The sequence below is a fragment of the Ursus americanus genome, chromosome 8 (assembly GCF_024610735.1).
Source record: "Ursus americanus isolate L20-20 chromosome 8, mUrsAme1.1.p, whole genome shotgun sequence".
In the NCBI taxonomy this organism is placed as follows: Eukaryota; Metazoa; Chordata; class Mammalia; order Carnivora; family Ursidae; genus Ursus; species Ursus americanus.
In genome coordinates this window covers 52,748,779-52,766,380 of record NC_142134.1, presented here as the reverse complement: position 1 = coordinate 52,766,380, position 17,602 = coordinate 52,748,779, and the positions used below count along the sequence as shown (strand labels likewise).

General features: G+C 42.7%; 1 protein-coding gene across 3 annotated transcripts in view; it reads left to right on the top strand.

The window, feature by feature from the left end:
• FAM114A1 (family with sequence similarity 114 member A1) overlaps positions 1-16,597 on the top strand; it is a 67,783-nt gene extending 51,186 nt beyond the window's left edge. For all 3 annotated transcript variants that reach the window (XM_087864210.1, XM_045816364.2, XM_045816363.2), the window contains exons 9-14: positions 728-819; positions 2,502-2,663; positions 4,033-4,172; positions 6,829-6,901; positions 11,154-11,207; positions 12,950-16,597. In XM_087864210.1, the coding sequence (XP_087720336.1) occupies positions 728-819; positions 2,502-2,663; positions 4,033-4,172; positions 6,829-6,901; positions 11,154-11,207; positions 12,950-13,075 (647 nt within the window). In that variant the 3' untranslated portion in view covers positions 13,076-16,597. The remainder of the gene's footprint in view (positions 1-727; positions 820-2,501; positions 2,664-4,032; positions 4,173-6,828; positions 6,902-11,153; positions 11,208-12,949) is intronic.
• Positions 16,598-17,602: the final 1,005 nt, after the last annotated feature.

Below are 17,602 nucleotides of genomic sequence, written 5' to 3'. Positions count from 1 at the left end.
TGTTAAATAAATACTAAGTATTTATTAAACATTTATGTTCCAGGCAGTGTGTTAGATGCTCTGGATTCAGGAATGAGCAGAAACAAATACCATGTCTGTCCTTAGGCAGCTCCCATTCTGGAGGGAAGAATATTAAGAAATATTATAGGAACATCAGGTGTCCTCGGAAACCTTGGGACGTCTCTCCAGAGATACAGTGTCATTACATCAGACAGTGTGGCCCGTGGAGACTAGTTCTGCTTGCTCAGCACTGTGGCTCTGTGGACATAAAAGGGTGCCCTGGGTATTATTAGGGTTGCAATGCTAAGCACAACAATACCCCACGTCATAAATACGGTGTTGTCCAGGTCTTCTAGACCTGTGATACATCATTCATTTGTTCACTCAGTCATTCCTTCCACAAATTGCTACTGATCACCTATAGCTGTGAACAAATGAATGTTTGTCCTGTCCTCACGTTGCCTTCAGGCCAGCCTGGGGGCACCCCAGCTAGAGCTGCCAGCACCACAAGGCTCGGGCAGCCCCTTGCACAGCAGCAGCTGGCTGCCTGACCGTCATGCTTGTAAGTGGGCAGCTCATAAGCTGCCCTCTGGCAGCCGGGCGGGGGGCAGGCAGCTGCAGCCCCCACTATGACTCTGACTGCAGGCTGTAAGTTCAGGGGAGCCGTCATATTTTGAAGAATGAAAAGTAAATCATGCTTCTTACTTCTGTCATTTTCTGTTTCCAGCCTTAGAAGAAAAGGGAGAAGAATTTGCGAGCATGCTTACAGAACTTCTCTTTGAATTACATGTCGCAGCCACGCCTGACAAACTCAATAAGGTCAGCGCTGCCTACGACGGAGTTTTTATTGTTGTCGTTCTTTTTAAAGGTATTGGTTGTAAAATTCAAGTGATCCACCTGAAATGGAAAAACCCCAAACCCCAAATGGCTCACGAGAGGAGGAGAGTATGAGGTTGGTAATTAAGATCCCAGGAGGCCGTACAATGAGATGTGATGGGAGAACGTGCAACAATTCACCAGTAATTACCCTGTGACCTTGAACAAGTCACTTCTCCTCAAGAGAGAATTGTATACTGGAGCAGTGGGTATCTTTCGCACAGGGGAAGGAAGAGAGGTGCAGAATCGCCAAAGGGCCTTTTCAGATTCCATCTCCCCTCCCTGCTGCTGGGGTGACAAGCCGAATCAGGCAGAGAGAAGCTCATCAGCTGCATCGGCCACCCGTCTCCTCCCCTCCCCCACCCCGAATGCTGGTGCCGCATGGTGTCCCAGAACGATCTGGCTTTATCACGCTGGCTTCTTCTAATTGTATGTTTTGCAAGTTAGTATAAGGTCTCGCTGTGGAGTTTCTTCATGAGGACATTCATTATTAATTACTTAAAACTGTGTTATTTTTCCCGTTCGCTCGCTCGCTCTCTCTTTTTTCCCCTCTCTCTAGCAAGCAGCAGGGGACGCAGGCCCTCAGTTATCAAGGTGGGTGAGGAAAGGGCAGGATGAGGCAATGAGGGGGAGACATGAGTAATTTGTTTATCTCGGATAGAGGTCACCGATTCTGGGAGGTCAGTGCCTTGAACACAGCAGGAAATTGCCTCATTCATCTCTGTGCAGCACCTGCCCCTGCTCTGGGAGGGAGGGAGAGAGAGAGAGTGACAGCGTGTGAATGTGGTGCCTCCAAGGTCCCACTGGCTTGTTGACAAAGTCAGGTGAGCTTTAAGGTGAGAAGCAAGTTTAACATAAACTCAGATACAACTTGCACTTCAGCAAACGGCTTTAAGCTATAATGATAAAGGCTGGTGAGGCTGCGCTTCCTAAATTCAGGGAATAACAGACAGGGAAGGTAGGTCATTCTGCTTGGTCAAGTCAGCCTTCATTCTTTCGGCCGCAGGTTGCTCCACCTGCACTCATGTGAAACTGGTCACAGAGCAGCCCCAGGTCTTCACAACAGCTCCTCTCCTCGCTTGGCATGACTGGGGAAGAGCTGGGCCATCCTTCATCCTCCCTGCGTCAGACATTATTAGGTTCATGAAACATTAAGGGCTTCATGAGACAAATCAAATGAGGAAATTTGCTTTAGCAATGACCCTGGCTAAATCTCTAGCCTATATATATAAAAAAGCACTGTTATTCTTTTATAGTTGGTCATGAAAAGTGAAAAATATACTATCGCTCTTTCAAGGTGACTGTCATTTTTATTCTTATCTGTGTATCATTTTATAGTGCTCCTTAAAAAGGTCCTGCAGTGTTCTCTCCATACTTCTCCTTAAAAAGGTCCTGCAGTGTTCTCTCCATACTTCCTTTCTGTTCTGGCCATTTTCCTCACTTTATATTCACCAGAAAGCACCAACAAGATGTTTTAAGACTAAGGAATTGCCCCATCATCTTTTGGATGTACAGAGAACCACTCGGGAAGGTAGAGGGCAACGATATTCTAGTCTTGGGATTGGAATGCCTTAGTCTCCAGATTTGCATAACAAATGAGTTGCTTTGGTTGGGGGGCTTCGCAGGCCATGAAGAAAGCCCATGACTGGGTAGAAGAAGACGAGGTTATGGTGTCCGTAGATATGGCAGAAGACTCGGCGGAGAACACTAGAGAGGAAGAAAAGGAAGAGAAACCAGAAAATCCCAAAGAAGACAAAAAGGAAGAAAGGAGAACTAAGACAGTTGAGGTAAATTTATTTGCAACTGGCCACCTGAAGAGCAGTAATATGACTTTAATTTTATTAGCAGCTGAATTTCGAGTGAGGAGAGACCACTTCATTTTCATTTGCAGCCCTGTTTCAACAGTATAGAAATATGATGATTAATGTGGTAAACACTAAAATTTCTCAATACCAAGACAATTCGTGACTTAGCATAGATATTGTCGTTTTTCTCCAGAGCTTTACGAGGATAATTTAAAGGAAAAAATATCTTTAAGAACATCGTTGATTTATCATTAGGATAAAATTCCATCTGATATGCAAATTTGTAACTATAAAATGTCTTTATGCCCCATAAACTAATGAGATAATTGAAGCTTTTTTCCAAAAAAAAATTTCACGGCCACAGTTTTTATTCCGTAGTTTAATAAATTTATGTGTGCATAATTTATAGCCTGCCTGTGTTCAAAAATGAGTTTGCAGTAACTTTGTTTTCACATTGAATTTTCATTTTATAGGAAGTAACTTTTTTTTTTCTTTAAGATTTTATTTATTTGTGAGGGAAAGAGAGTGAGTGGGAGGGAGAGGGAGAGGGAGAGAGAGAATCTGAAGCAGACTCTGCTCTGACTGTAGAGCCTAAGGGGGGGCTCGATCCCACAACTGAGAGATCATGATCTAATCTGAAACCAAGAGTCAGATGCTAAACCGACTGAGCCACCCAGACATGCCAAGAAATAACTTTTTAAATTCAATCACTATAAAAAGAAATGGCCATTGAGGTTTATTTATTCAGTTGCCTTCTACAAGCATTTTGGAGCCCCTACCTGGTGTGTGCCCAGAATCGCTCTGAGAAGTAGGGACACGGCCATAAGGCTTGCCATGTCACTAGGGGCCTGACAATACTTCGTTGTTATGGCGGCATTTCTTCTTAGAAGAGTCTCAGATATGCCCATTAATCTTTGGGTAAACTTTTCAGGCCATTTTTAAAAAGAATTATATAATTTTTTTTTTAACATTACAGGGTCGTTGTTGTTAAGTAAACTCTACCCCCAGTGTGGGACTTGAACTCATGACTCCAAGATCAAGAGTCACATGCTGTACGGACTGAGCACACATCACAGGGTTTTTTTTAAAAAGCTTCTGCTCAGGGGCGCCTGGGTGGCACAGCGGTTAAGCGTCTGCCTTCGGCTTAGGGCGTGATCCCGGCAATCTGGGATCGAGCCCCACATCAGGCTCCTCCGCTATGAGCCTGCTTCTTCCTCTCCCACTCCCCCTGCTTGTGTTCCCTCTCTCTCTGGCTGTCTCTATCTCTATCGAATAAATAAATAAAATCTTTAAAAAAAAAAAAAGCTTATGCCCAGTGAATAATTGTCTTACTTGCATTTATCTGTTTCAGGAAGTATATATGCTGTCCATCGAAAGTCTGGCAGAAGTAACAGCACGCTGTATCGAGCAGCTCCATAAAGTAGCAGAATTAATTCTTCATGGGCAAGAAGAGGAGAAACCAGCTCAGGACCAAGCAAGAGTTCTGATAAAGTAAATGTTACTTTCAATTCTTATGTTTCCAGTTTTATGTATATGTGCCATTCAGATGCACACACACGCACGCGTGCGCATGTGCACACACCCCCTAGGCTACTAAAGATTTAAATTACAAGTCAACTAATCCCATTGTTCTATGGTCGTCTTAAGAAATAGACTCTCTTAGGAATCCTCAGATTCTTAGCTGAATCATGTTAGCAAGAATAATAATAATTAGGAATTATTTATGAAGAGATTTAAGGAAAGACACACTAAATCATTCGAGGGTGTTTATTTTCATAGGTCGAAGTCTTAGAAGTACAGACTTTTAAGGGTAATTGCATTTTTACTGCACCACAAGAATAGAGAAAGAACATCTTTATGCGACTTGTCAGCCAGCTTCACAAAGATATTCAAACACACCCCTGCTGTTCCTAGGGACTTACACCAGCTCTGCGTATTCCGAATGCTGGCAGTGATGGGTGGTGATGTAAGCCAGTTCCCTGTGGCTTGCATGGGTGTGCATATGTGCTGTCATATGTTATAGTCTTCAACAAATAGTAGCCACTATTATTAGTTTATCTAGTGAAATAAAATGTGTATCAGTGTAACTTCATATATGTGAAAATAGTCGGTGTGGAGCATGTATTAAAATAGATGGTACAGAGCTGAAAAACAAGCCATTAGCTGTACGTGGGGTATAGAAAATTAGCACAGATCCGAACACCTTCTCATTACTACACAGACACAGGAGTCAAAATAGAGCCTCCGAAAAATATATGGGTACACACACACACATCGCAACACATGCGTTCACTTTGCTAGCTAACTAGTCTTTGCTTATTACTGCATTTGGCACTGTAGGTTGGGGAGCAGATGTTTCATCAAAGAACCTTCCAAAAAGTCAATATTAGCATCTTTGTACTACTGGTAGCATTTCTCCTCACTTGTAAGGATATGTCGTCTAGTCTAGATTTTCCAACCTAAACATATGAAAATGAAAGATATTATACGAACCACACAATACTGCACTTAATAGACTTAGGAAGAAGATGTACCTACCTCAGTGTATAAAAAGAAGAGGAAAGGGAAAAGTAGGAAAAGTTTAAAATAGTGAGGAAACATCTAAGTGCTCTTTTACATTTGGGGTACTTGTTTGTAAAGGGAGGGTGTTCAGAAGTCCCTAAGTATGCATAGCAGGACCTTACTCTTAGCACCTCTGATTTCCAGTCCAGATTATCCCAGCCTTACCAAGCTGCACCAAGCAAAAGGTAACAAGACCTCCCACTTGTCTGTATAATAAGTGCCTTTCCACCCACCTACCCAAGGACATAGACAAAGTGGCTCTGGGCTATCCCTGGATCTTACTCCTGACCCTTTCTGCAGATAAGTTTTGGTTGGATAGATGGATGGATGGATGGACGGTTGGATGGATGGAATGATGGACAGATAGAGCTCAACAAACCTAAATGCATAACTTAGAACCCCTATTTATCAAAACAAAGCTTACCTTTAATGATTTCACTAGATCTTTTAACATGTAAGATTCTTGACTTGGAGTTACTGTTTTTCTAATAGCAAATAGCATTTTAACCACTATTCATAAAAGTCACATATATGAATTATAAGAGAGAACAGACAATACATCGTTACATTAACTGGTTGTTTTCGGTTTTTGTCATCAAAGCCATGTTTGTTAAATCTTGCGGCCATCTTGCATTATTTTCTTGGGGTAAAATCTTACAAGTCTAATGGCTAGAATGAACTTGGAGTTTTGATATAAGTCTTAATAACAGATTTTATAGGACCTTTATTATGAGGAATCTAATGAAAAAAATAATCAAGAAATCGAGAGACAGCTGAGTTTGAATCCCAGCTCTATCCCAGCATGTTCTAAGCATGTTACTTAAGTGTCTTAGGGTGCCTGCTGGCTCAGTCAGTAGAGCATGCGACTGGATCTCAGGGTCATGAGTTCAAGCCCCATGTTGGGCTTGAGGTCTACTTAAAAAAAAAAAGTTACTTAACCTTCTTAAGTGCCAGTTTTATCATCTGTAAAGTGGGGATATTAATGTCATGCATAAGGTCACTATGAGGATTAAATATGACTACTCATATAAAAGTACTTAACGGGGCACCTGGTTGGCTCAGTCAGTTAAGCATCTGCATTCAGCTCAGGTCATGATCCCAGGGTCCTGGGATCGAGCCCTGTGTCCAGCTCCCTCTTCAGCAGAGAGCCTGCTTCTCCCTCTTCCTCTGCTGCTCCCCCTGCTTGTGCACTCTCTCTGTCTCTCTTTCTCTCTGTCAAATAAATTAAATCTTTAAAAAAAAAAAAAGTACCTCAGTGAATGCTCATTATTATTTCAAAATGACCAGAAAGCTAAAGAAAAGCCACTTGGCAAGAGGCTTACACCTCTAAACACATGGAGCTCAAGTCTCAGATTTTCCCGCTTATGCTTTTGATTCTGCAAAGAGGTAGGGTGAATTAGGTGATTATTCATTAGCTACACATGCAGAGAAACCAGGATTCGATTCAATGGTAATTGTCTACAGAGCATCTTCAAACTTGTGTGTGTTCTTTTAAATGGAATATGGTATCAATACCAGTAATTGTCTTGATGGTTAAATTATTGCGTCTGATGGAAAATGCCTAAACCACTTTTTTTTCTTTCAGATTAACTACTGCGATGTGTAAAGAAGTGGCCTCCTTATCAAAGAAGTTTACGAATTCTTTAACCACTGTTGGGGTAAGTTTATAGTATTGATTCGTTTTGCCACCCTTTATGGAAGATGGGTCTGTGAGGAACTGTGGGGAGAAGTGCAGGATGCAGTGCGTTCCCTGATAGCTCCATAAACAAGCTGCGCCATGATGTCCGCTAAAACCAGGCCAGGAGCGCCTTCTGTCAGGACAGGCAGCCCAGGGCTCTCATCTGACTGGGTTCTAGTCCTGACACTGCCACCTCCGACTTACAAGATAATTAGGTGGGTTTTGAAACATCTCTGGGCCTCATTTTCTTTATTTGCTTAAAAAGAAGTCAGGGGCGCCTGGGTGGCTCAGTTGGGTAAGTGTCTGCCTTTGGCTCAGGTCATGATCTCAGGGTCCTGGGATAGAGTCCTATGTCGGGCTCTTTGCTCAGCCGAGAGTCTGCTTCTCCTTCTCCCTCTCCCCTTCCCTGCCCCCCCCAGCTCATGCTCTCTCTCTCTCTCTCTCAAATAACTAAATAAAATCTCAGATAGATAGATAGATAGATAGATGTCAAATGGAAGTTCCTTTCATTAACAATATCTGTGATATATCATTCAAGAATCTCTATTAAAATAATTTTGAATATTTGCATTCACTGTTGCCGTCAGAACCTGTCTTCTATATGCCACCCAAGATGAGACGTTTCTTTGCCTTATTATTATACTGCAACTTTAACCGAAAGAAAAACATCTTACCCATGAGCAGAAGTGTTTCTGTTCTCAAGGGAACAACTTGGAAAGGTGCGGGGTCCATTCGGCCAGTCACATCACATAACCCCACCTTCGTGGCACCAGGAAGACAAGGGGAAACGATTCCTTTCCAGCCTTCCTGCTGTTTCCTGTAAGGCCCTGAATTTCAGGGCGACGGTTCTTGCCATGAGGGGGCGCCGGCTCTGTTGCCTGCTGCAGTCAGGCGTGTTTGCGCTGCAGGCATAGGGTTTGCCAGGGCTGCCTCAGCAGCTCCCCCAGAGCTGTATGGTCTCCGGGTGCTGGAGGGGGCAGCCTGAGGTCGGGGTGTTGGCAGGCACACGCTCTCGCAGCAAGCCTCTTCTAGCTGCTGTGGCTGCAGCCAGTCTTTGGCTCTGGGTGGCTGAACTGTCAGCTCCTTATCGGTCTTCACGTCCTCCTCCCTCCGTGCCTGTTGCGTCCACATTTCTCTCTTCTGAGGACACCTTTTGTATTGGATTAGGGTATGACCAGTGTAATGTCATCTTAACTCATGACATCTGCAATGACCCCGTCTCCAAGTAAGGTCACATTCCGAAGTCCTAGAGGTTAGGACTGCACAGGATCCTTCTGAGAGAACTCAGTTCATCCTTTAACAGGAACAAGCTCTACATAATTGACCCAGAAAAGGGACTTTGTTAAAGGCCGTGGAGGACCGCGAGCAGCTGTGGGGACCCAGCGCCAGAATACATATTCCCATATGTGACTCAGTGGTAGCCCTTCTCGCCCCGTGTCTTTGCATTCGGATTCTGGGTTCCTGGGGGAGAAGGCTGAAAGGCTCCTCAGTGTGGGTCACATGTCCACTTGGTATCCCCTGTAGTGACTTGGGACAGGATCATATCATGCAGACCTACCTGGCTGTTGGGGTGCACTTCCCCCACCACCCCCCCCACCAAGGCCAAGGGTAGTTCTCAAAAGAAGTCGAAATGATTATAGACGTGACTGGCAGCAGAGAAACGACTCGATTAATTAGGGCTGAACTACCTACCACCTCTTCATTCTGTTGTCAAGGAATCTGGTTTCCTTCTCCTATTTTGCAAAACATGAGCTTTCTTACTTGTATCATTTGGGGGCTTCCTCAGTAAGAGCTTCACTGTATGTAGGCAGAGTGAGGGGGAGAGAGACGTTCATTGATATGATAGGCTTGACGAAACGCATTTGTGGGCTCAGTGTTGTCTGAGTAACCGACACCCATGGGCTGCGGTGTAACTGCCAGGCTGACAGAGACGTGTGAGGTCTTAATCAGGATGAGACGGCCTCGGCCACCCAGCTTCCCAAGACTCTCTGTAGCCTCTTCTCACGCTTTCCCAGGTTCACTAGGTGGGAAACTGAGGCCCGAAGGGGTGACTGATTCCCCCAGGCCTCTTGATCTCTCACCTGCCAGGTGGCTGCCCATCAGACAGATGGCCAACTGCTTGTTTCTCTGTGGCTGTCCGGTGATGAGGAAGTATGTGTCTGTAGGTGTGTGTGTTATATGTTATCTGTGGTTCATGTTGGACATCCATTTATTTACATTCGTGGGTAATAGTCACGGTATTGCTTCCGTTTCTTTCAACCTATTGTCTTCAGCTCAGTGGCTTCTCGCCCCTGAATGCAAGGGCACATCACCCGGAGAACTTGTTAAAATGCAGGTTTTGAGCCTGTCGGTTCTGCATCTCTAATAAGCTCTCAGCCGATAGCAGTGCTCCCCATCCACAGCGTACATTCTGAGTAGCAACTGGGTGTGCACTTGAACTTACACCTGTGTACACACTTGATGTCTGTTGTACGTGCGTACCAGTGTCTGTGTGCACACAATCCAGAAGGCACAGGTTACCACTTCGGAGAAAGAAAATGCTGAAGCTACACAGAGTTTACTGCAATGCCGTCCCGTCACAATACCCCTGATCTTGTGCTGGGATCAATCATTTACATCGAGTTTCTGTTCTCTGAAACAGCCATTATTCATAACTTGAAGTTAATGAGTGCCTATTGCTCTCCAGACTCGATTTAAATTGCTCGCACATCTCATTGATTCTGAAAACCAATGTTATTTTATTGCCCTGATTTTGATTATATTTTAGAGGTTTATTGATAATCAAATAAACGTGAAAGCAAATACCATAATGGATTTTCTGGTTAGTTACTAAAATGACTGGGTTTTTAAAGAGTTTTTCCCCAAGCCTCCATTGTGGTTTCCCCAGGAAGACATTACTTTGCCCTCCGTAGGGTAATGCCAGTGAAAATGTGCTGCTCTGGAAAGCTGTATTTCATCTATATACTTTTGTTTACCATAAAGTCTTCTGGGTACAGTAAGGAAACCCGCCTATTAAACTTGCCCTCTCTCTCTCCAGTCCCTTTAATTATTTATTGTCTAAGAGTTAAGTGAACACTTAGAGAAGACTGTTGATTGATAGACTAATAGTGGAAATAACAATAATGATACTAACACTAGCTCTCACTTTTTGATCTACTTAATATCAGGCTCTGAATTTCTGTGCTTTACCTATATTCATGTTTTGCAAACTGAAATCTACAGATCTGTCTGGAAGTGATACTTAGGAATGGGTTAAATGGGGGGCATCTGGGTGGCTCGTTCAGTTAAGTGTCAGACTCTTGATTTCAGCTTAGGTCATGATCTCAGGGTCCTGGGATCCAGTTCTGTGTTGGGCTCTGCACTCAGTGGGGAGTCAGTTTGAGGATTTTCTGTCTTCGGCTCCCTCTGCCCCTTCCTGCTGCTGGCAGTTAAGAGAGCACAGGATCGCGCTCTCTAAAATAAATAAATAAATCTTTTTATAAAAAAGAATTAAGAAAAGGATCTCAAAAAAAAAAAGAAGAATGTGGTTTCTGTGTTTTGTTTTGTTTTGTTTTGTTTTTTTTGCTACTAATCTGGAAGACATACCCTATTATCAAGTACCCGTGTTTGCATTTAAAACAAGGAAGAAAATAAGGATCCTGACTGGGACTGGGACAAGCTTGGGCCAGTAAGATACTTAACTCACCTGCAAAATTTTAAAAAGTACCCTGCTCACAGCCCCCCCCCCCCGCCAAAAAACAAAGAAACAACATCAGTCATCTAGATAGATATTTTGATGTAAAATTTAAAAAATGAAAATGAATGCACACAGATCATGATGAACAAAATATCAACATTTTCGGTAAAGACAGGCCCCAACCTTGTCCTTGTACGACTCAGCCGCATTCATCCCCCTGTAATCCCTGACGTGTTGCAGGCTTTCAATAGTTAAAAACATCTGTGTTTAAAATTTCTAGCTATGTGACTTTCAACAAGTTACTCAACCTTCCTGATTCCTAGTTTCTCAACTTTAAGGTCATCACGGTACCTACCTACTAGGATTTCTGTCAAAACGAAGTGAGATTCTAGAGAAGAAGCACCAAATGTGAAGCCTGGTCTATGATAAGCATTCCACTTCTCCTCTCCTTCCTGTTTAAGAGATCCCTCAACAGAGCCAGCATGTGACATTTGATGTGGCAAGCCTAGCAGCATGAGCACCTAATCTGTCAAATTTCATCCTTTTGATTCCACAGAGTGACAAGAAGGCTGAGGTCCTTAACCCCATGATCAATAGTGTCTTGTTAGAGGTAAGTGGCACCCAGAGAGAAAGTGCTTCTGAATCAAAGCAAATGTTAGAGCTACTTTTTTTTTTTTTTTTTTTTTTTTTTGGTCTTTTTCCCAGGCAGCGAGTGTTATTGCAATGCTAAATCTCACCACCAACAGTCTTTTTTGAGTACGTGTGTAGAGCCCAACCAGCTGTTAAACCCTTGGGTGAAGCAACAGTCCCTAATTTTCAAGAATTCCTGATTAAAAAGAGAAACGCTAAGCTTGCACGTTATTTCTGTTGCTGTTTCCTCCGGCAGAAGCTCATTTGTGCTGCCAAGTTCGACACCAGATTTAACACTGTGATTATTGGCTGCAATGAGGGCTTCTTGCTCAGTGGGGATTTGTGTAAAAATGGGCACTTCTCTCCATTCACGAGAACCCTTGTTTAGCTGGGTCTCAGCCTCAGACTAGCAGTGTTGACCAGTTGACAGATCAGCCTCTGCCAGTTCAATGAGCAAAGGCTCTGTCCTCAGCACTCGCTCCCTGGCCTGCCACCTCGCGGGGACTCGGTAACACTGATGTGAAAGTGTCCCGAGCCCGCTGTGGTTATGCCAGAAGTAGTGGCGTAGGAGAGAAGAAAATAGGCCTGGGAGGCCTCATTCTTGCTGTGTTCCACCTGTGGCTAGTGGAGGAAAACCTTCCATTAGGGGCCTAACTCTAAGGAACTGGCACATGTGTGGCCCCAGGGCACCCAGCCGAAGCCGCAGGTGTTAACACGTTACCTTTGAACACGGGCAATGCACGTACGACAGTTTGGCGCGTGCGCTGGAGTAGCTGTCATCGCAGAGTTTGGAAATTACCAAATGCAAGTCGGGGAAGGCTGCTATGTATTTATAGTGCTGTCTGTGGGAATTGCGCTTACTGTTAAGGAAAACTACCAAGGTACAAAAGTAGCAAAGCAGTGGCATCAAGTGTTACCGTTTAGGACACAGTCACGCAGGGGGATGAGGAAGCCAGCAGGGCCAAGGAGCCAGAGGGGCAAGTTCTGGAGGACACAGCTGAGAGGAAAGCCAGGCGGTCAGAGGCAGAATGTGGAATAAGAGAGTGTCTCCCCCGGCCACCCAGAAGGCATCAGGAGATGACTATGTCAGTCATGAAGAATATGCAGTCAAATGTCGATTCGTTTCCTCAGTGGGAGTTTTCTTACGATTTAGTGACCTGAAACATTCAGTGGCCTCTCCGTCCACTGCTGTGTGTTGGGGTACCACAGAACACGAATGGCAACATCGAAAATCCAAGCCAAGTAGAGGGTACCAGCATGCACAGGAGGAGGACGGCCTTCAAGGACTGGCCGTGACTAATTGCACAATGACATCTCCAGTTAACTCTATGTAGCCCATGCTTGTCTGTTCACGTCTAGGTTAGGACACACTAGAGCTTCCTGCACACTGTGCTTTTGTGTTGTTTCAGAACAGTGGGGTTGGTCTGGGAGAAGGATGGGTAAGACCAGACATACTGGGTCGTGAATGCACACATATCCATGTACCCTCCCAGTCTATGGAAATGACTTGCCTCGTGTTGAGTGAATTCTTCTCTCTGTTGAAGACCTGAATGCATGCCATCCAAAGGAGTGTGTTTACATTTGCTTTAAGCACCAACATTAAGGGGAATATATTTATAAAATATTGTGAGGTTTGAAGAGAGGGACCATTATGAGATTGGAAGAATTGTCAGGCCTGAACCCTAAAGGCAGCCCTTCAAGCATGTGTCTCCCTCCTCCCAGGGCTGCAACAGCACCACGTACATCCAGGATGCCTTCCAGCTGCTGCTGCCCGTGCTGCAGGTGTCACACATCCAGACGGGTTGTTCTGAACCACAGCCGGGACCTGGCCAGACTCCGTCTGGTTAAAGAGGAGGGCAGGCCACATTGCATCGACATATACCATTTCCAGGGATGTTTTCTACACATCTGGCCCCAGATGCCCCTTGGAGGACTCTACAAGCAATTTTGCACGGACAGTATAGAGAATGCAAGTTGAGAGAGAGTATCCCATCTCCTAATGTATATGGTAGTTTTACAAATAATTGTGTTTTATGTTAATTTAAATTTACATGGCTTTATATTGTTAATTGCCTTTCATCTGAAGTTCATTCACCAATATTCATTTCCATTTCTCTGGCGAAGCATGCTATATTTAGAAATTCATGGGCAGATCCTAGACTTTTTTTTAATCCTTTGAATTCCCACCTTTAAATTTCCCATTCTTTCTAGTATTACTTTAAATCAGTTCTTATACTGAACTTAGTTTTGTTATATAAATATCATAGGCAAAGATAACACTACTTATAGATATTACCTATTATGGTAAAAGAGAAACATAAGTATCTCTTTGTAATAACTCATTCTGAAAACAAGCTTTCATTGAGCTCCTACTGTGTGCTCACAATAGGGAACATGATCTCAGCCCAGTAAAGACAGGCACTCTAAGTAATCTCTGCACCCAAGGTGGGGCTCGAACTCACAACCCTGAGATCAAGAGTTGCACGCTGTACCGACTGAGCCAGCCAGGCGCCCCTAGACATATATTCTAAAAGACGGTTTATAATAATTCTTAAAATGCTTAAAAATACTAATGAATTTTCTAAAGCTTAAAAAATTCGAAGACCAAGGTAAACTAGTGTTTGTTTGGTTTTTTTTAATGTTCTTCCTTTTAATGTGTTATTGTATTTTTCCACACTCCTTGGAGACTTTTTGACCCCAAACTTTATATATAGGGTGAAAATATATATGAAAAATGGGTACAAAAGAGTATTCAGTTTAAACTTGACTCGTTATGACCATAAGTGTATGATAGCATAATTACAAAGCTTGGAAACATTCAAATAGAAAATTAAAGGGATTTCAACCCAGCAGACCCCCAGACTGCGTTTTTCAATCTGAGGCCAGATAGTCTATAAATACACAGGTCACACTCACCAATGGTCAATACCATCATTGTTTCTAAAGGGCAGAAAATACTGACGTGTGGGTTGACTGGTATCTTGATCCCTGAGAGACTGCCCAGGAGACTCTGCAGCCAGGAGAGGCCCTTCTCCTGAGCTCTCTAAGTTCATTCGTTCATTCCGGATTTTGGAGCCCCATCAGCATCCCTGCAGACATCATCATAAGATGTGTTGTCCCATGGCTCTCTCCAAGGCAGATGAAGCTTGTGCTTTTGTAAGGGTCAAAATCCTTCCCTGACATTTGCTTTTAGTCCCCTAATGGAGTAGACTGCCTTTGTCCCATACAGGCAAAGTGGGACTCTTTTAATATTTTCCTATGTCTTATTAGCATTTTCTTCACCTGCATCCTAGATTTCATCTGTGTAGCTCCCAAAACAACCAAACAGAAGATATAAGAACAATGATTTACAGTCTGGAAAATAACTCTCTGAGGAATCAATTAAAGATGCTTTTTTTTTTTTCCTCTTCTCGATTGCCTGAAATATTTCTGATCTTAAGCCTAGAGAACAATTAACTGATGAAAATGTGGCATTTACCTCTTCGTAAATTTTGGACGTATTATGTCTAGAGCAGAGGAAAGGACTTGGATTTACAATTTCTTCACATTGGATTTTTTAGCATCGATGGATTTATAGGTATTAACTGGAAATGTAATAGGAACAAGTAGTTTCAAAGGAGCTGGATTCCCAGAAATAGACTTTAAGCCCAACTGCACCCATTTTGTTTATAGCAACATTTTTAATCAAAAAATGAAATGGGAATCTGTAGAAGAATAAGAGAGAATTATCCTTTAAAAATGTAGTTGACATTATTTGCATTACATTTACATATGTTCTACTGATAGAATATGAAAGGTTGTCAGGTAGAAACATAGGCTGAGAGATGATTCCTGGGGCCTAGCTCAATGGTCTGTGAATTACATTATTTAAGAGAGAATAATCACTTAAAATATATCCACCCTCCAGGATTGCTCTCTTTCAATGCTGGTTTTCATGTTCACTTTTAAATAATTGCTTCTTTGCTTTGCTTTTAAAACCTAGCAAAGCCCACAATCCCGATCTGGGCAAATGTCAATCACGTACTGAATGAATGATTTAGCAGGCTTACTTTGGAAGTTTTGTATTCCTTCAATAAGCCTTTACATAAATTGGGTTCATTTCACTCTATGCAATTACCCTGAACAAGTGTACCAGCTTTTTTTTCTTACATGAAGTACAAAATAAGTTCTAGTCTAAATAATGAATGTAGTCCTGTGCCTGTGCCTTATTAAATAAAAAAACATCAAAAGCATATTTCCAATTCAAAGCAAAATGCGTCCCAGAAAAATAGCTCTGGGGTACTGACACATCTAGCTCTAAAGGGTAAAATTGAGTCCCAAATCTTAAAGCAGAGGCCTAAGCTTAAATATTCTATCCCATTGAGAACAGAATTCTGTCTTCTCTCCGAGTCTCACACTGGGCTGCACGTCAAGCTCTTGATTAAACGAGTAGTGTGCCGAGGCTGTGGCAGGCATGAGCAGGGGTGTCCGTGGGAACCCCAGCAACACCAGCTAAGGAACCATGGACCTCTGCAGCACTGCTCGAAGGGGGTGGAGAAGCCTCAGCCTTGGGTGGGCTAAAGGAAAGTGCTCAATATAGGATACAAGTCTTTACACAGAAAGGAGAGCATTTTGGTGCTTTGTAGAAGTCAGCTGACCCAGGAGCTCACCTATCGGGGAAGTCACCTGTGTACACAGGCTGGCCGTGCTGCACTTAAGGTGGAAACAAAAGCGGGTGGATTTCGATCAAAGCTTTCCCAGAGGTCTGGAAATAAGGTCTTTGGGAAGTAATTTAGCAAAAATATAAAACATATTTCTCTTCTTTCCTAAAAAAAAATAGAGAAAGATGATAGATGATAGATGGATAGATAGATAGATAGATAGATAGATAGATAGATAGATAGATAGATAGATAGATGATAAAGTGTATGCTGAACAGATGGGGTGGATCATAATACATGATTTCAATCCGTGTTTAATTTTATAAGAGCAATTACTCTTCCGTATCAAGCTAATTTGTGTAATGTAAAAATTGCCCTTTGATCTTCCTCTTAAGCATGCCCTACATTCTGATAACTCAAATCTAGGCTTCAACTTGGTGTCTTAAATGATTGTGTTTGTGAAGACACATCAGAAGAGATCATACTGAAAATCTGTTTTAGAACTGCAATTTTGCCTTGTTTTTATAGTTGATTAGAATTCAAAAAGCCATAGGAGTGGATCTAGACCAGCCACCCTTCATTCACATAAAAGAAAAAAAATCATGTGGTTCACCATGCATTTTATTCTCCTAGATATCTCATAACTTATTCAGGTTTGTGCTCATTTTCGGTATGTTCCCCCAGAATAGACGCTGTGCTACAATATCCACTATTAAACAAATCGAGGAAAGACATCATTCTGTTCTTTTTTTTTTCCTTAGATCTGAAAATAATCTGAGTTATCCTACCCTTTGAGCATCTTACCTTTAGCAACGACTAAATTATTACGACCCAACAGTAAGAAATGTATTGATGGTGTTCCTGATACTTCTGGCATCTGGGGTCATCATCGAGTGGGGATAGAAGATGATTACAGTTAGAATTTTGTGTTGGGATTTAAGCCACATTTACCTTTTTGTGGATCAGAGAATATTTTCCTCTGCATGAGTTGTCAGCCAAAAAGCAATGGGATTATGTCTGCCTGTGGTCACTGCTCACTCACTTGACAGGCCTGTCTCTTCTATTAGTCTCTGGGGAATTCCATACTGCAAAAGAATAATATGTACATTTTTTATATGCCTTCCCTGAGTGCAGAATTTAGGCTGATTCAGAGATGATCTATCTCCCTGCCCTGGGTTTCACCACTGGGCTTCTGGAGCTGCCATTTGGAGGAAAAAGCCGGTGTAGAAGCCAAGGCCAGATGGATGGAACCTTGGCATAAAGCAAAGCTAAGCCTTTGCCTTTGAGTCCCTGCCATGTTATCCTTTTTCTCTCTCAGGAGTTTTTTTTTTTTTTTTTTTGACAGCCAGTAAGTTCCTCTCTTCCAGGATCAGCCTCTACAGTCCTGCTTCTCTTTTCCACAGCTTTTCTTCCCTTCCCCTTTCTTTATAATTATACTACCCTTTCCCCATTGATCTCAGAAAACAATCCATCCAAAAGATTTCAATAATAATAATTAGTATGTATTTACCATGTGCTGGACACTGTGCACACAGTATTTCATAAGCGTTGTTCCATTTCATCTCCACAATTACCCTATTGGGTAGATATTATTACAATCTCCACCGCCCAAATGAGAACACTGAGACCCAGAGAAATTATAGAATTCGTCCAGCATTACACACCTAGTAAAACAGAGTCCGGATTCAAACCCAGGGCAGTTTGACCTGACTAGGCAGCGTATTTTAAACTACTA